The sequence below is a fragment of the Hyla sarda genome, chromosome 3, assembly GCF_029499605.1.
Source record: "Hyla sarda isolate aHylSar1 chromosome 3, aHylSar1.hap1, whole genome shotgun sequence".
In the NCBI taxonomy this organism is placed as follows: Eukaryota; Metazoa; Chordata; class Amphibia; order Anura; family Hylidae; genus Hyla; species Hyla sarda.
The window spans coordinates 432446943-432464287 of NC_079191.1; the positions used below are offsets into that span (position 1 = coordinate 432446943).

The 17345-nt window shown below is 41.3% G+C and overlaps 1 protein-coding gene across 2 annotated transcripts in view; it reads right to left on the reverse strand.

Annotated features, from left to right (window-relative positions):
* Positions 1-17089, reverse strand: part of LOC130360881 (carbohydrate sulfotransferase 14-like) — a 46431-nt gene extending 29342 nt beyond the window's left edge. The window contains exon 1 of one of the 2 annotated variants that reach the window (XM_056563425.1): positions 16978-17089. In XM_056563425.1, coding sequence (XP_056419400.1) covers positions 16978-17089 — 112 coding nt within the window. Of the gene's footprint in view, positions 1-2738; positions 2920-16977 lie in introns of those variants that run through there. The other variant, XM_056563426.1, reaches the window with a different exon arrangement.
* Between the last annotated feature and the right edge of the window lie 256 nt (positions 17090-17345).

Sequence of the window (17345 nt, forward strand, 5' to 3'; positions counted from 1 at the left end):
CCTGTATACACAACCCAGGATAGAGACTGAAGTGTATACTACATGTCACCCCCTGTATACACAACCCGGGATAGAGACTGCAGTGTATATACTACAGGACACCCCCTGTATACACAACCCAGGATAGAGACTGAAGTTTATATACTACATGTCACCTCCTGTACACAACCCAGGATAGAGACTGAAGTGTATATACTACATGTCACCCCCTGTATACACAACCCAGGATAGAGACTGAAGTGTATATACTACAGGACACCTCCTGTATACACAACCCAGGATAGAGACTGAAGTGTATATACTACAGGACACCCCCTGTATACACAACCCAGGATAGAGACTGAAGTGTATATACTACAGGACACCTCCTGTATACACAACCCAGGATAGAGACTGAAGTGTATATACTACAGGACACCCCCTGTATACACAACCCAGGATAGAGACTGAAGTGTATATACTACAGGACACCCCCTGTATACACAACCCGGGATAGAGACTGAAGTGTATATACTACAGGACACCTCCTGTATACACAACCCGGGATAGAGACTGAAGTGTATATACTACATGTCACCTCCTGTATACACAACCCAGGATAGAGACTGAAGTGTATATACTACAGGACACCCCCTGTATACACAACCCAGGATAGAGACTGAAGTGTATATACTACATGTCACCCCCTGTATACACAACCCAGAATAGAGACTGAAGTGTATATACTACAGGACACCCCCTGTATACACAACCCGGGATAGAGACTGAAGTGTATATACTACAGGACACCCCCTGTATACACAACCCGGGATAGAGACTGAAGTGTATATACTACATGTCACCTCCTGTATACACAACCCGGGATAGAGACTGAAAAGGTAAGAACTAGAAGTTGTCAGGTGTTCGAGCATGCTGGGAGTTGTAGTTTTTCTAAAGCTGGAGGTTCACAGGTGGTTGGGAACTCTTGCAGATTGTAATGTGGGTATAATGTCCACAGATTCATTTTAAAGGAGTAGTCCAGTGGTGACCCAGTGGTGAACAACTTATCCCCTATCCTAAGGATAGGGGATAAGTTTGAGATCTCGGGGGGTCAGACCGCTGGGGCCCCCTGTGATCTCCTGTACGGGGCCCCGACAGCCTGCAGGAAGGGGGCGTGTTGACCTCCGCACGAAGCGGCAGCCGACACGCCCCCTCAATACAACTCTATGGCAGAGCCGAAGCGCTGCCTTCGGCAATCTCGGGCTCTGCCGTAGAGATGTATTGAGGGGGCGTGTCGGCCGCTGCTTCGTGCGGAGGTCGTCACCCGCTATCTGGCCGGAGAGCCGGGGCCCCATACAGAGAAATCGCAGGGGGCCCCAGCTGTCGGACCCCCCGCGATCTCAAACTTATCCCCTATCCTTAGAATAGGGGATAGATTTTTCACCACTGGACTACCCCTTTAAGGGTTTTAAGATCAATGAATAACAGATGTATAAATATTTTCGGAATAAAAAATAAAAAAACCCATGTCTCCTCCCATAAAGATTGTGAACCCTGCAGTAGCACCTCCCAGGCCGTCTAGTCACTGACTACACAAGTCACTTCCCTCTCTATCCCCTGGTAATCTAGTCTCCACCAGCTCAAAACATACCTGTAACCTTTACTCACTGTTCACACGCAGCGTTTGTGTCCCTGGTCTGTCCCCTTCACTGTTGTGGGTCACTCACAGCACCGCCAGGCTGTGCTCCTCATAAGGACCCCTGCCTCCCCCTCATAAGGACCCCTGCCTCTCCCCCATAAGGACCCCTGCCTCTCCCCCATAAGGACCCCTGCCTCTCCCTCATAAGGCCCCCTGCCTCTCCCTCATAAGGACCCCTGCCTCTCCCTCATAAGGACCCCTGCCTCTCCCTCATAAGGACCCCTGCCTCTCCCTCATAAGGACCCCTGCCTCTCCCTCATAAGGGCCCCTGCCTCTCCCTCATAAGGACCCCTGCCTCTCCCTCATAAGGACCCCTGTCTCTCCCTCATAAGGACCCCTGCTTCTCCCTCATAAGGAACCCTGCCTCTCCCTCATAAGGACCCCTGCCTCTCCCTCATAAGGACCCCTGCCTCTCCCTCATAAGGACCCCTGCCTCTCCCTCATAAGGACCCCTGCCTCTCCCTCATAAGGACCCCTGCCTCTCCCTCATAAGGAACCCTGCCTCTCCCTCATAAGGACCCCTGCCTCTCCCTCATAAGGACCCCTGCCTCTCCCTCATAAGGACCCCTGCCTCTCCCTCATAAGGACCCCTGCCTCTCCCTCATAAGGACCCCTGCCTCTCCCTCATAAGGACCCCTGCCTCTCCCTCATAAGGGCCCTGCCTCTCCCTCATAAGGACCCCTGCCTCTCCCTCATAAGGACCCCTGCCTCTCCCTCATAAGAACCCCTGCCTCTCCCTCATAAGGACCCCTGCCTCTCCCTCATAAGGACCCCTGCCTCTCCCTCATAAGGACCCCTGCCTCTCCCTCATAAGGACCCCTGCCTCTCCCTCATAAGGACCCCTGCCTCTCCCTCATAAGGGCCCTGCCTCTCCCTCATAAGGACCCCTGCCTCTCCCTCATAAGGACCCCTGCCTCTCCCTCATAAGGACCCCTGCCTCTCCCTCACAGCCGCCCTGCTGTCTTCTGGGGAGAATCCAGACTACACTTCCTGGACTCTTATATATCGTCCTCCCTGCTGTTCTGTATTAGGCACCTGATGAGCGTCTCCGCTAACTCACCTAGGATGAAGGTCTTGGAAAACACCCTTTCATTGCCCTCCATGCTGCCTCAGTATCACAGTATATATTCTCTCTGTATGTATGTATGTGCTCTGTATATTTGTATGTATGTTATGTGCTCTGTATGTATGTATATGCTTTGTATGTTTGTACGTATGTTATTTGCTCTGTATGTATGTATGTATGTATGTGCTCTGTATGTATGTATGTATGTGCTCTGTATGTATGTATGTGCTCTGTATGTATGTATATGCTCTGTATGTATGTATGTATGTATGTGCTCTGTATGTATGTATGTGCTCTGTATGTATGTGCTCTGTATGTATGTACTCTGTATGTATGTGCTCTGTATGTATGTATGTGCTCTGTATGTATGTATGTACTCTGTATGTATGTATGTATGTGCTCTGTATGTATGTATGTGCTCTGTATGTATGTATGTATGTACTCTGTATGTATGTATGTGCGTGCTCTGTATGTATGTATGTGCTCTGTATGTATGTATGTTCTCTGTATGTATGTATTTGCTCTGCATGTATGTACTGTGTATGTATGTACTCTGTATGTTTGTATGCATGTTATTTGCTCTGTATGTATGTGCTCTGTATGTATGTGCTCTGTATGTATGTATGTATGTGCTCTGTATGTATGTATGTGCTCTGTATGTATGTGCTCTGTATGTATGTATGTGCTCTGTATGTATGTATGTGCTATGTATGTATGTATGTATGTGCTCTGTATGTATGTATATGCTCTGTATGTATGTATATGCTCTGTATGTATGTATGTATATGCTCTGTATGTATGTATGTGCTCTGTATGTATGTATGTGCTCTGTATGTATGTATGTGCTCTGTATGTATGTATGTATATGCTCTGTATGTATGTATATGCTCTGTATGTATGTGCTCTGTATGTATGTATGTGCTCTGTATGTATGTATGTATGTGCTCTGTATGTATGTATATGCTCTGTATATATGTGCTGTGTATGTATGTGCTCTGTATGTATGTATGTGCTCTGTATGTATGTATGTATGTATGTGCTCTGTATGTGCTCTGTATGTATGTATGTGCTCTGTATGTATGTATGTATGTATGTGCTCTGTATGTATGTATGTATGTGCTCTGTATGTATGTATGTATGTGCTCTGTATGTATGTATGTGCTCTGTATGTATGTATGTGCTCTGTTTGTATGTATATGCTCTGTATGTATGTATGTGCTCTGTATGTATGTATGTGCTCTGTATGTTTGTATGTATGTGCTCTGTATGTATGTATGTATGTTCTCTGTATGTATGTATGTATGTATGTATGTATATGCTCTGTATGTATGTGCTCTGTATGTATATGCTCTGTATGTATGTATGTATGTGCTCTGTATGTATGTATGTATGTGCTCTGTATGTATGTATGTGCTCTGAATGTATATGCTCTGTATGTATGTATGTGCTCTGTATGTATGTATGTATATGCTCTGTATGTATGTATATGATCTGTATGTATGTGCTCTGTATGTATATGCTCTGTATGTATGTATATGCTCTGTATGTATGTATGTATGTATATGCTATGTATGTATGTATATGCTCTGTATGTATGTATATGCTCTGTATGTATGTGCTCTGTATGTATGTATGTGCTCTGTATGTATGTATGTGCTCTGTATGTATGTATATGCTCTGTGTGTATGTGCTCTTTATGTATGTATGTGCTCTGTATGTATGTATATGCTCTGTATGTTTGTATGTATGTGCTCTGTATGTATGTATGTATGTATGTATGTGCTCTGTATGTATGTATGTATATGCTCTGTATGTATGTATATGCTCTGTATATATGTATATGCTCTGTATGTATGTGCTCTGTATGTATATGCTCTGTATGTATGTATGTGCTCTGTATGTATGTATGTATGTGCTCTGTGGGGGAGATTTATCAAAACCTGTGCAGAGTAAAAGTTGCCCAGTTGCCCATAGCAACCAATCAGATCGCTTCTTTCATTTTCAAAAGGGCCTGTGGAAAATGAAAGAAGCAATCTGATTGGTTGCTATGGGCAACTTTTCCTTTGCACAGGTTTTGATAAATCTCCCCCTGTATGTATGTATATGCTCTGTATGTATGTATGTGCTCTGTATGTATGTATATGCTCTATATGTATGTATGTATGTATGTGCTCTGTATGTATGTATATGCTCTGTATGTATGTATGTATGTGCTCTGTATGTATGTATATGCTCTGTATGTATGTATGTATATATGTATATGCTCTGTATGTATGTATGTATGTATGTGCTCTGTATGTATGTATGTATGTATGTGCTCTGTATGTATGTATGTATATGCTCTGTATGTATGTATATATGTATATGCTCTGTATGTATGTATGTATGTGCTCTGTATGTATGTATGTATGTATGTGCTCTGTATGTATGTATGTGCTCTGTATGTATGTATGTGCTCTGTATGTATATGCTCTGTATGTATATGCTCTGTATGTATGTGCTCTGTATGTATGTATGTATGTGCTCTGTATGTATGTATATGCTCTGTATGTATGTATGTATGTGCTCTGTATGTATGTATGTATATGCTCTGTATGTATGTATGTGCTCTGTATTTATGTATGTATGTATGTGCTCTGTACGTATGTATATGCTCTGTATGTATGTATGTGCTCTGTATGTATGTATGTGCTCTGTATGTATGTATATGCTCTGTATGTATGTATATGCTCTGTATGTATGTATATGCTCTGTATGTATGTGCTCTGTATGTATGTATGTGCTCTGTATGTATGTATGTGCTCTGTATGTATGTATATGCTCTGTATGTATGTGCTCTGTATGTATGTATGTGCTCTGTATGTATGTGCTCTGTATGTATGTATGTGCTCTGTATGTATGTATATGCTCTGTATGTATGTGCTCTGTATGTATGTATGTGCTGTGTATGTATGTGCTCTGTATGTATGTATATGCTCTGTATGTTTGTATGTATGTGCTCTGTATGTATGTATGTATGTATGTATGTGCTCTGTATGTATGTATGTATATGCTCTGTATGTATGTATATGCTCTGTATATATGTATATGCTCTGTATGTATGTGCTCTGTATGTATATGCTCTGTATGTATGTATGTGCTCTGTATGTATGTGTGTGCTCTGTATGTATGTATGTGCTCTGTATGTATGTATGTATATGCTCTGTATGTATGTATATGCTCTGTATATATGTATATGCTCTGTATGTATGTGCTCTGTATGTATATGCTCTGTATGTATGTATGTGCTCTGTATGTATGTATGTATGTGCTCTGTATGTATGTATATGCTCTGTATGTATGTATGTGCTCTGTATGTATGTATGTGCTCTGTATGTATGTATGTATGTGCTCTGTATGTATATGCTCTGTATGTATGTGCTCTGTATGTATATGCTCTGTATGTATGTATGTGCTCTGTATGTATGTATGTACTCTGTGGGGGAGATTTATCAAAACCTGTGCAGAGTAAAAGTTGCCCAGTTGCCCATAGCAACCAATCAGATCGCTTCTTTCATTTTCAAAAGGGCCTGTGGAAAATGAAAGAAGCAATCTGATTGGTTGCTATGGGCAACTTTTCCTTTGCACAGGTTTTGATAAATCTCCCCCTGTATGTATGTATATGCTCTGTATGTATGTATGTATGTATGTATGTGCTCTGTATGTATGTATATGCTCTGTATGTATGTATGTGCTCTGTATGTATGTATATGCTCTGTATGTATGTATGTGCTCTGTATGTATGTATATGCTCTGTATGTATGTATGTATGTATATATGTATATGCTCTGTATGTATGTATGTATGTATGTATGTGCTCTGTATGTATGTATGTATATGCTCTGTATGTATGTATGTATATATGTATATGCTCTGTATGTATGTATGTATGTATGTGCTCTGTATGTATGTATGTATGTATGTATGTGCTCTGTATGTATGTATGTGCTCTGTATGTATGTATGTATGTGCTCTGTATGTATATGCTCTGTATGTATGTGCTCTGTATGTATGTATGTATGTATGTATGTGCTCTGTATGTATGTTTATGCTCTGTATGTATGTATGTATGTGCTCTGTATGTATGTATATGCTCTGTATGTATGTATGTGCTCTGTATGTATGTATGTATATGCTCTGTATGTATGTATGTGCTCTGTATGTATGTATGTATGTGCTCTGTATGTATGTGCTCTGTACGTATGTATATGCTCTGTATGTATGTATGTGCTCTGTATGTATGTATGTGCTCTGTATGTATGTATATGCTCTGTATGTATGTATATGCTCTGTATGTATGTATATGCTCTGTATGTATGTGCTCTGTATGTATGTATGTGCTCTGTATGTATGTATGTGCTCTGTATGTATGTATATGCTCTGTATGTATGTGCTCTGTATGTATGTATGTGCTCTGTATGTATGTGCTCTGTATGTATGTATGTGCTCTGTATGTATGTATATGCTCTGTATGTATGTGCTCTGTATGTATGTATGTGCTGTGTATGTATGTGCTCTGTATGTATGTATATGCTCTGTATGTTTGTATGTATGTGCTCTGTATGTATGTATGTATGTATGTGCTCTGTATGTATGTATGTATATGCTCTGTATGTATGTATATGCTCTGTATATATGTATATGCTCTGTATGTATGTGCTCTGTATGTATATGCTCTGTATGTATGTATGTGCTCTGTATGTATGTGTGTGCTCTGTATGTATGTATGTGCTCTGTATGTATGTATGTATATGCTCTGTATGTATGTATATGCTCTGTATATATGTATATGCTCTGTATGTATGTGCTCTGTATGTATATGCTCTGTATGTATGTATGTGCTCTGTATGTATGTATGTGCTCTGTATGTATGTATATGCTCTGTATGTATGTATGTGCTCTGTATGTATGTATGTGCTCTGTATGTATGTATGTATGGGCTCTGTATGTATATGCTCTGTATGTATGTGCTCTGTATGTATATGCTCTGTATGCATGTATGTGCTCTGTATGTATGTATGTACTCTGTGGGGGAGATTTATCAAAACCTGTGCAGAGTAAAAGTTGCCCAGTTGCCCATAGCAACCAATCAGATCGCTTCTTTCATTTTCAAAAGGGCCTGTGGAAAATGAAAGAAGCAATCTGATTGGTTGCTATGGGCAACTTTTCCTTTGCACAGGTTTTGATAAATCTCCCCCTGTATGTATGTATATGCTCTGTATGTATGTATGTATGTATGTATGTGCTCTGTATGTATGTATATGCTCTGTATGTATGTATGTATGTGCTCTGTATGTATGTATGTGCTCTGTATGTATGTATATGCTCTGTATGTATGTATGTATGTATGTATATATGTATATGCTCTGTATGTATGTATGTATGTATGTATGTGCTCTGTATGTATGTATGTATGTATGTATATGCTCTGTATGTATGTATGTATGTATATATGTATATGCTCTGTATGTATGTATGTATGTATGTGCTCTGTATGTATGTATGTATGTATGTATGTGCTCTGTATGTATGTATGTGCTCTGTATGTATATGCTCTGTATGTATGTGCTCTGTATGTATGTATGTATGTATGTGCTCTGTATGTATGTTTATGCTCTGTATGTATGTATGTATGTGCTCTGTATGTATGTATATGCTCTGTATGTATGTATGTGCTCTGTATGTATGTATGTATATGCTCTGTATGTATGTATGTGCTCTGTATGTATGTATGTATGTGCTCTGTATGTATGTGCTCTGTACGTATGTATATGCTCTGTATGTATGTATGTATGTGCTCTGTATGTATGTATGTGCTCTGTATGTATGTATATGCTCTGTATGTATGTATGTATGTATGTGCTCTGTATGTATGTATATGCTCTGTATGTATGTATGTGCTCTGTATGTATGTTATGTGCTCTGTATGTATGTATATGCTCTGTATGTATATGCTCTGTATGTATGTATATGCTCTGTATGTATGTGCTCTGTATGTATGTATGTGCTCTGTATGTATGTATATGCTCTGTATGTATGTATGTATGTGCTCTGTATGTATGTGCTCTGTATGTATGTATGTGCTCTGTATATATGTATGTGCTCTGTATGTACGCTCTCTGTATGTGCTCTGTATGTATGTATATATTCTGTATGTATGTGCTCTGTATGTATGTATATATTCTGTATGTATGTGCTCTGTATGTATGTATGCTCTCTGTATGTATGTATGCTCTCTATTTGTATGTATATATTCTGTATGTATGTATGCTCTCTGTATGTATGTATGCTCTCTGTATGTGCTCTGTATGTATGCTCTCTGTATGTATGCTCTCTGTATGTGCTCTGTATGTATGCTCTCTGTATGTGCTCTGTATGTATGCTCTCTGTATGTGCTCTGTATGTATGTGCTCTGTATGTATGTATATATTCTGTATGTATGTATGCTCTCTGTATGTATGCTCTCTATTTGTATGTATATATTCTGTATGTATGTATGTATGCTCTCTGTATGTGCTCTGTATGTATGTGCTCTGTATGTATGTATATATTCTGTATGTATGTATGTATGCTCTCTGTATGTATGTATGCTCTCTCTTTGTATGTATATATTCTGTATGTATGTATGTATGCTCTGTATGTTTGTATGTATATGCTCTGTATGTATGTGCTCTGTATGTATGTGCTCTGTATGTATGTATGTATGTGCTCTGTATGTATATGCTCTGTATGTATGCATGTATGTATGTATGTGCTCTGTATGTATGTATGTATATGCTCTGTATGTATGTATGTGCTCTGTATGTATGTATATGCTCTGTATGTATGTATGTGCTATGTATGTATGTGCTCTGTATGTATGTATGTGCACTGTATGTATGTATGTATATGCTCTGTATGTATGTATGTGCTCTGTATATGCTCTGTATGTATATGCTCTGTATGTATGTATGTGCTCTGTATGTATGTATATGCTCTGTATGTATGTATGCTCTCTGTATGTGCTCTGTATGTATGTGCTCTGTATGTATGTATATATTCTGTATGTATGTATGCTCTCTATTTGTATGTATATATTCTGTATGTATGTATGTGCTCTGTATGTTTGTATCTATATGCTCTGTATGTATGTGCTCTGTATGTATGTATGTATGTGCTCTGTATGTATGTGCTCTGTATGTATGTATGTGCTCTGTATGTATGTATATGCTCTGTATGTATGTATGTGCTCTGTATGTATGTATGTATATAGTCTGTATGTATGTATGTATGTATGAGCTCTGTATGTATGTATGTATGTATGTGCTCTGTATGTATGTATGAATATGCTCTGTATGTATGTATATGCTCTGTATGTATGTGCTCTGTATGTATATGCTCTGTATGTATGTATGTATGTATGTGCTCTGTATGTATGTATGTATATGCTCTGTATGTATGTGCTCTGAATGTATATGCTCTGTATTTATGTATGTATGTGCTCTGAATGTATGTATATGCTCTGTATGTATGTATATGCTCTGTATGTATGTATGTATGTATGTGCTCTGTATGTATGTATGTATGTGCTCTATATGTATGTATATGCTCTGTATGTATGTATGTATGTATGTATGTGCTCTGTATGTATGTATATGCTCTGTATGTATGTACATGCTCTGTATGTATGTATGTGCTCTGTATGTATATGCTCTGTATGTATGTATGTATGTGCTCTGAATGTATGTATATGCTCTGTATGTATGTATGTATGTGCTCTGTATGTATGTATGTATGTATGTGCTCTGTATGTATGTATGTATATGCTCTGTATGTATGTATGTATGTGCTCTGTATGTATGTATGTGCTCTGTATGTATGTGCTCTGTATGTATGTATGAATATGCTCTGTATGTATGTATATGCTCTGTATGTATGTGCTCTGTATGTATATGCTCTGTATGTATGTATGTGCTCTGTATGTATGTATGTATATGCTCTGTATGTATGTATGTATGTGCTCTGTATGTATGTATGTGCTCTGTATGTATGTATATGCTCTGTATGTATGTGCTCTGTATGTATGTATGTGCTCTGTATGTATGTATATGCTCTGTATGTATGTATGCATGTGCTCTGTATGTATGTTATGTGCTCTGTATGTATGTATATGCTCTGTATATATGTATATGCTCTGTATGTATATGCTCTGTATGTATGTGCTCTGTATGTATGTATGTGCTCTGTATGTGCTCTGTATGTATGTATATGCTCTGTATGTATGTATGTGCTCTGTATGTATGTGCTCTGTATTTATGTATGTGCTCTGTATGTACGCTCTCTGTATGTGCTCTGTATGTATGTATATATTCTGTATGTATGTGCTCTGTATGTATGTATGCTCTCTGTATGTATGTATGCTCTCTATTTGTATGTATATATTCTGTATGTATGTATGCTCTCTGTATGTGCTCTGTATGTATGCTCTCTGTATGTGCTCTATATGTATGCTCTCTGTATGTGCTCTGTATGTATGCTCTCTGTATGTGCTCTGTATGTATGTATATATTCTGTATGTATGTATGCTCTCTGTATGTATGTATGCTCTCTATTTGCATGTATATATTCTGTATGTATGTATGCTCTCTGTATGTATGTATGTATGCTCTCTGTATGTGCTCTGTATGTATGTGCTCTGTATGTATGTATATATTCTGTATGTATGTATGCTCTCTGTATGTATGTATGCTCTCTATTTGTATGTATATATTCTGTATGTATGTATGTATGCTCTCTGTATGTATGTATGCTCTCTGTATGTGCTCTGTATGTATGCTCTCTCTATGTGCTCTGTATGTATGCTCTCTGTATGTGCTCTGTATGTATGCTCTCTGTATGTATGTGTATATTCTGTATGTATGCTCTCTGTATGTGCTCTGTATGTATGCTCTCTGTATGTGCTCTGTATGTATGCTCTCTGTATGTGCTCTGTATGTATGTATATATTCTGTATGTATGCTCTCTGTATGTGCTCTGTATGTATGCTCTCTGTATGTATGTATATATTTTGTATGTATGCTCTCTGTATGTGCTCTGTATGTATTGTGACAGAGTGTCTGGAGAAGTAGTGGACGGGGTCTATGTGTGCCCGAGGTTCCTTACTTATGTAATTTAAAGCAACCAGGGAAATGTTCAGCAGAGGTCTATGCAGACGTCTCTGCAATTTTGGTTTGTATAAAACCTGTGTGTTTTTAGGGCCTGTGTTGCTGGAGTGGGGAGAGAAGGGTGGGCCCCCACTCCATCCGGACAGTCCGGGTTTTGGGCTGTCAGGTAATCCCTCCTCAGGTGTGCTGGCCTGATATAAGGCTGAGAATTCAGACATCTCTCTCTGCCTGGGAACAGGTTATCTGCATGGAGCCTGTGAGAGCACTACAAGTGGTATGGACGTCGCTATATTGTTTGGTGCCCGGTACTTGGTTAGTGAGGTTTCCTGTTGTTAGTTAGAGCCGGACAGGCTTAGGATTTTGTTTTTTATATTTTATGTTCTGTACTTGAACCTGTCAATAAAACTGGCTGAGGTCAGTTAAAGGAATCCCCTGCTGTTTGGACTGCAATTTCTACAGTGTTCCTGCAAAAACTGTGCCTGTCTACCCAGGAGACGTTATCCCTGTTACATATGTGCTCTGTATGTATGTGCGTGCTCTGTATGTGTGCATATTATGTATGTGCGTGCTCTGTATGTGTGTATGTGCTCTGTATGTGTGCATATTCTGTATGTGTGTATGTGCATATTCTGTATGTGTGTATGTGCTCTGTATGTATGTGCATATTCTGTGTGTGTGTGTGTGTGCGAGCGCGCTCTGTGTGTGTGTGCGTGTGCGCTCTGTATGTGTGTGCGCTCTGTATGTGTGTGTGTGCTCTGTATGTGTGTGTGTGCTCTGTATGTGTGTGTGTGCTCTGTATGTGTGTGTATGCGCTCTGTATGTATGTGTACTCTGTGTGTGCGCGCGCTATGTATGTCTGTGTGTGTGTGTGCTATGTGTGTATGCGCTCTGTATGTGTGTGTATGCGCTCTGTGTGTGTGTGTGTATGCTGTGTGTGTGCGCGCGCTGTGTGTGTGTGTGTGTACGCTCTGTGTGTGGTATGTGTGTGTATGAGCTCTGTGTGTGTGTGTGTGGTGTGTGTGTGTGTATGCTCTCTGTATGTGTGTATGCTCTCTGTATGTGTGTATGCTCTCTGTATGTGTGTATGCTCTCTGTATGTGTGTGCTCTGCATGTGCTCTGTGTGTGACTCCATGTCCAGTCTGAATGCAGACACATCGTACAGAGTGACACCTCACGTGCCGTCCTCCTCAGTTATGTCATTGGCTTATATCTGTGCCTCAGGACTGTGTGAACATGACCCAGAAGAGCCGGCTCTGGAATGAGGTCACATGGGTGAGTAATACATTAGCGGGCACAGACATGGTACCATGAACTCTGTACCAGGCATAATAAGAAACCAGTATTATAAATGGCGCAAGGCAGATGGCGACTGTTACAGATTTAGCATTAGGACCCAGGAGCCTGGCGTCCCTCCCGTGCACCCCCCTAGAAGAAGGGCAGGCTTTACAAACTTCCTGCAATTTCTTAAAAATACCATAAAATGCATCATACATTTATACCAATGTATGATGTCACTGAGTTGTGTATAGTGATGTCACTGAGTTGTGTATAGTGATGTCACTGAGTTGTGTATAGTGATGTCACTGAGTTGTGTATAGTGATGTCACTGAGTTGTGTATAGTGATGTCACTGAGCTGAGTATAGTGATGTCACTGAGTTGTGTATAGTGATGTCACTGAGCTGTGTATAGTGATGTCGCTGGGTATAGTGATGTCGCTGAGCTGTGTATAGGGATGTCGCTGGGTATAGTGATGTCACTGAGTTGTGTATAGTGATGTCGCTGAGTTGTGTATAGTGATGTCGCTGAGTTGTGTATAGGGATGTCGCTGAGTTGTGTATAGTGATGTCACTGAGTTGTGTATAGGGATGTCACTGAGCTGTGTATAGTGATGTCGCTGGGTATAGTGATGTCGCTGAGCTGTGTATAGGGATGTCGCTGGGTATAGTGATGTCACTGAGTTGTGTATAGTGATGTCGCTGAGTTGTGTATAGTGATGTCGCTGAGTTGTGTATAGTGATGTCGCTGAGTTGTGTATAGTGATGTCGCTGAGTTGTGTATAGTGATGTCGCTGAGTTGTGTATAGTGATGTCGCTGAGTTGTGTATAGTGATGTCGCTGAGTTGTGTATAGTGATGTCGCTGAGCTGTGTATAGTGATGTCGCTGAGCTGTGTATAGTGATGTCGCTGAGCTGTGTATAGTGATGTCGCTGAGCTGTGTATAGTGATGTCGCTGAGTTGTGTATAGTGAAGTCGCTGAGTTGTGTATAGTGATGTCGCTGAGTTGTGTATAGTGATGTCGCTGAGTTGTGTATAGTGATGTCGCTGAGTTGTGTATAGTGATGTCGCTGAGTTGGGTATAGTGATGTCACTGAGTTGTGTATAGTGATGTCACTGAGCTGAGTATAGTGATGTCACTGAGTTGTGTATAGGGATGTCACTGAGCTGTGTATAGTGATGTCGCTGGGTATAGTGATGTCGCTGAGCTGTGTATAGGGATGTCGCTGGGTATAGTGATGTCACTGAGTTGTGTATAGTGATGTCGCTGAGTTGTGTATAGTGATGTCGCTGAGCTGGGTATAGTGATGTCGCTGAGCTGGGTATAGTGATGTCGCTGAGCTGTGTATAGGGATGTCGCTGGGTATAGTGATGTCACTGAGTTGTGTATAGTGATGTCGCTGAGTTGTGTATAGTGATGTCACTGAGTTGTGTATAGTGATGTCACTGAGCTGAGTATAGTGATGTCGCTGAGTTGTGTATAGTGATGTCGCTGAGTTGTGTATAGGGATGTCACTGAGCTGAGTATAGTGATGTCACTGAGCTGTGTATAGTGATGTCGCTGGGTATAGTGATGTCGCTGAGCTGTGTATAGGGATGTCGCTGGGTATAGTGATGTCGCTGAGTTGTGTATAGTGATGTCGCTGAGTTGTGTATAGTGATGTCGCTGAGTTGTGTATAGTGATGTCGCTGAGTTGTGTATAGTGATGTCGCTGAGTTGGGTATAGTGATGTCACTGAGTTGTGTATAGTGATGTCACTGAGCTGAGTATAGTGATGTCACTGAGTTGTGTATAGGGATGTCACTGAGCTGTGTATAGTGATGTCGCTGGGTATAGTGATGTCGCTGAGCTGTGTATAGGGATGTCGCTGGGTATAGTGATGTCACTGAGTTGTGTATAGTGATGTCGCTGAGTTGTGTATAGTGATGTCGCTGAGCTGGGTATAGTGATGTCGCTGAGCTGGGTATAGTGATGTCGCTGAGCTGTGTATAGGGATGTCGCTGGGTATAGTGATGTCACTGAGTTGTGTATAGTGATGTCGCTGAGTTGTGTATAGTGATGTCGCTGAGTTGTGTATAGTGATGTCGCTGAGCTGGGTATAGTGATGTCGCTGAGTTGTGTATAGTGATGTCGCTGAGTTGTGTATAGTGATGTCGCTGAGTTGTGTATAGTGATGTCGCTGAGTTGTGTATAGTGATGTCGCTGAGTTGTGTATAGTGAAGTCGCTGAGTTGTGTATAGTGAAGTCGCTGAGTTGTGTATAGTGATGTCGCTGAGCTGGGTATAGTGATGTCGCTGAGCTGTGTATAGTGATGTCGCTGAGCTGTGTATAGTGATGTCGCTGAGCTGTGTATAGTGATGTCGCTGAGCTGTGTATAGTGATGTCGCTGAGCTGTGTATAGTGATGTCGCTGAGTTGTGTATAGTGATGTCGCTGAGTTGTGTATAGTGATGTCGCTGAGTTGTGTATAGTGATGTCGCTGAGTTGTGTATAGTGATGTCGCTGAGTTGTGTATAGTGATGTCGCTGAGTTGTGTATAGTGATGTCGCTGAGTTGTGTATAGTGATGTCGCTGAGTTGTGTATAGTGATGTCGCTGAGCTGGGTATAGTGATGTCGCTGAGCTGGGTATAGTGATGTCGCTGAGTTGTGTATAGTGATGTCGCTGAGTTGTGTATAGTGATGTCGCTGAGTTGTGTATAGTGATGTCGCTGAGTTGTGTATAGTGATGTCGCTGAGTTGTGTATAGTGAAGTCGCTGAGTTGTGTATAGTGAAGTCGCTGAGTTGTGTATAGTGAAGTCGCTGAGCTGTGTATAGTGATGTCGCTGAGCTGTGTATAGTGATGTCGCTGAGCTGTGTATAGTGATGTCGCTGAGTTGTGTATAGTGATGTCGCTGAGTTGTGTATAGTGATGTCGCTGAGTTGTGTATAGTGATGTCGCTGAGCTGTGTATAGTGATGTCGCTGAGCTGTGTATAGTGATGTCGCTGAGCTGTGTATAGTGATGTCGCTGAGCTGTGTATAGTGATGTCGCTGAGTTGTGTATAGTGATGTCGCTGAGTTGTGTATAGTGATGTCGCTGAGTTGTGTATAGTGATGTCGCTGAGTTGTGTATAGTGATGTCGCTGAGTTGTGTATAGTGATGTCGCTGAGCTGTGTATAGTGATGTCGCTGAGCTGTGTATAGTGATGTCGCTGAGTTGTGTATAGTGATGTCGCTGAGCTGTGTATAGGGATGTCGCTGGGTATAGTGATGTCGCTGGGTATAGTGATGTCGCTGGGTATAGTGATGTCGCTGGGTATAGTGATGTCGCTGGGTATAGTGATGTCGCTGGGTATAGTGATGTCGCTGGGTATAGTGATGTCGCTGGGTATAGTGATGTCGCTGGGTATAGTGATGTCGCTGGGTATAGTGATGTCGCTGGGTATAGTGATGTCGCTGAGTTGTGTATAGTGATGTCGCTGAGCTGTGTATAGTGATGTCGCTGAGCTGTGTATAGTGATGTCGCTGAGCTGTGTATAGTGATGTCGCTGAGCTGGGTATAGTGATGTCGCTGGGTATAGTGATGTCGCTGGGTATAGTGATGTCGCTGGGTATAGTGATGTCGCTGGGTATAGTGATGTCGCTGAGTTGTGTATAGTGATGTCGCTGAGTTGGGTATAGTGATGTCGCTGAGTTGGGTATAGTGATGTCGCTGAGCTGTGTATAGTGATGTCACAGTCTAATTCCCACACTTACAATTGCAATGTATCAATGCCAGGGGCCCGGAGTCCTCACCTGTCTGCCCGGTCACCACCCTTTGGCGCGGCGCCATCATCACCATCTTCATCCACAAGTAAATTGTTCCGAATATCATCAGTAATATGGAGAATCTGGTGAAAAACTTCATCATCTCCAGAAAAGGGAAATATCTTCAGCTGCAGAACGCGCTTCGCTCCCCATCCCCCGTCCATCAGATCGAAGGTCAAAGTACAAGTCACTCAAATGTATCCAGCAGGTGACACGATGTGGCCTCCCGGCCATCCAAAACAAATGTGAACACGCCTGTACACTTAGCAGCACAGAGTATTTCAGCAGAGCAGAACTGCATGATGGGAGGAGGGGAATAGGAACCAAGTGAGAATCATGTGTCTCCCAACCAGGTT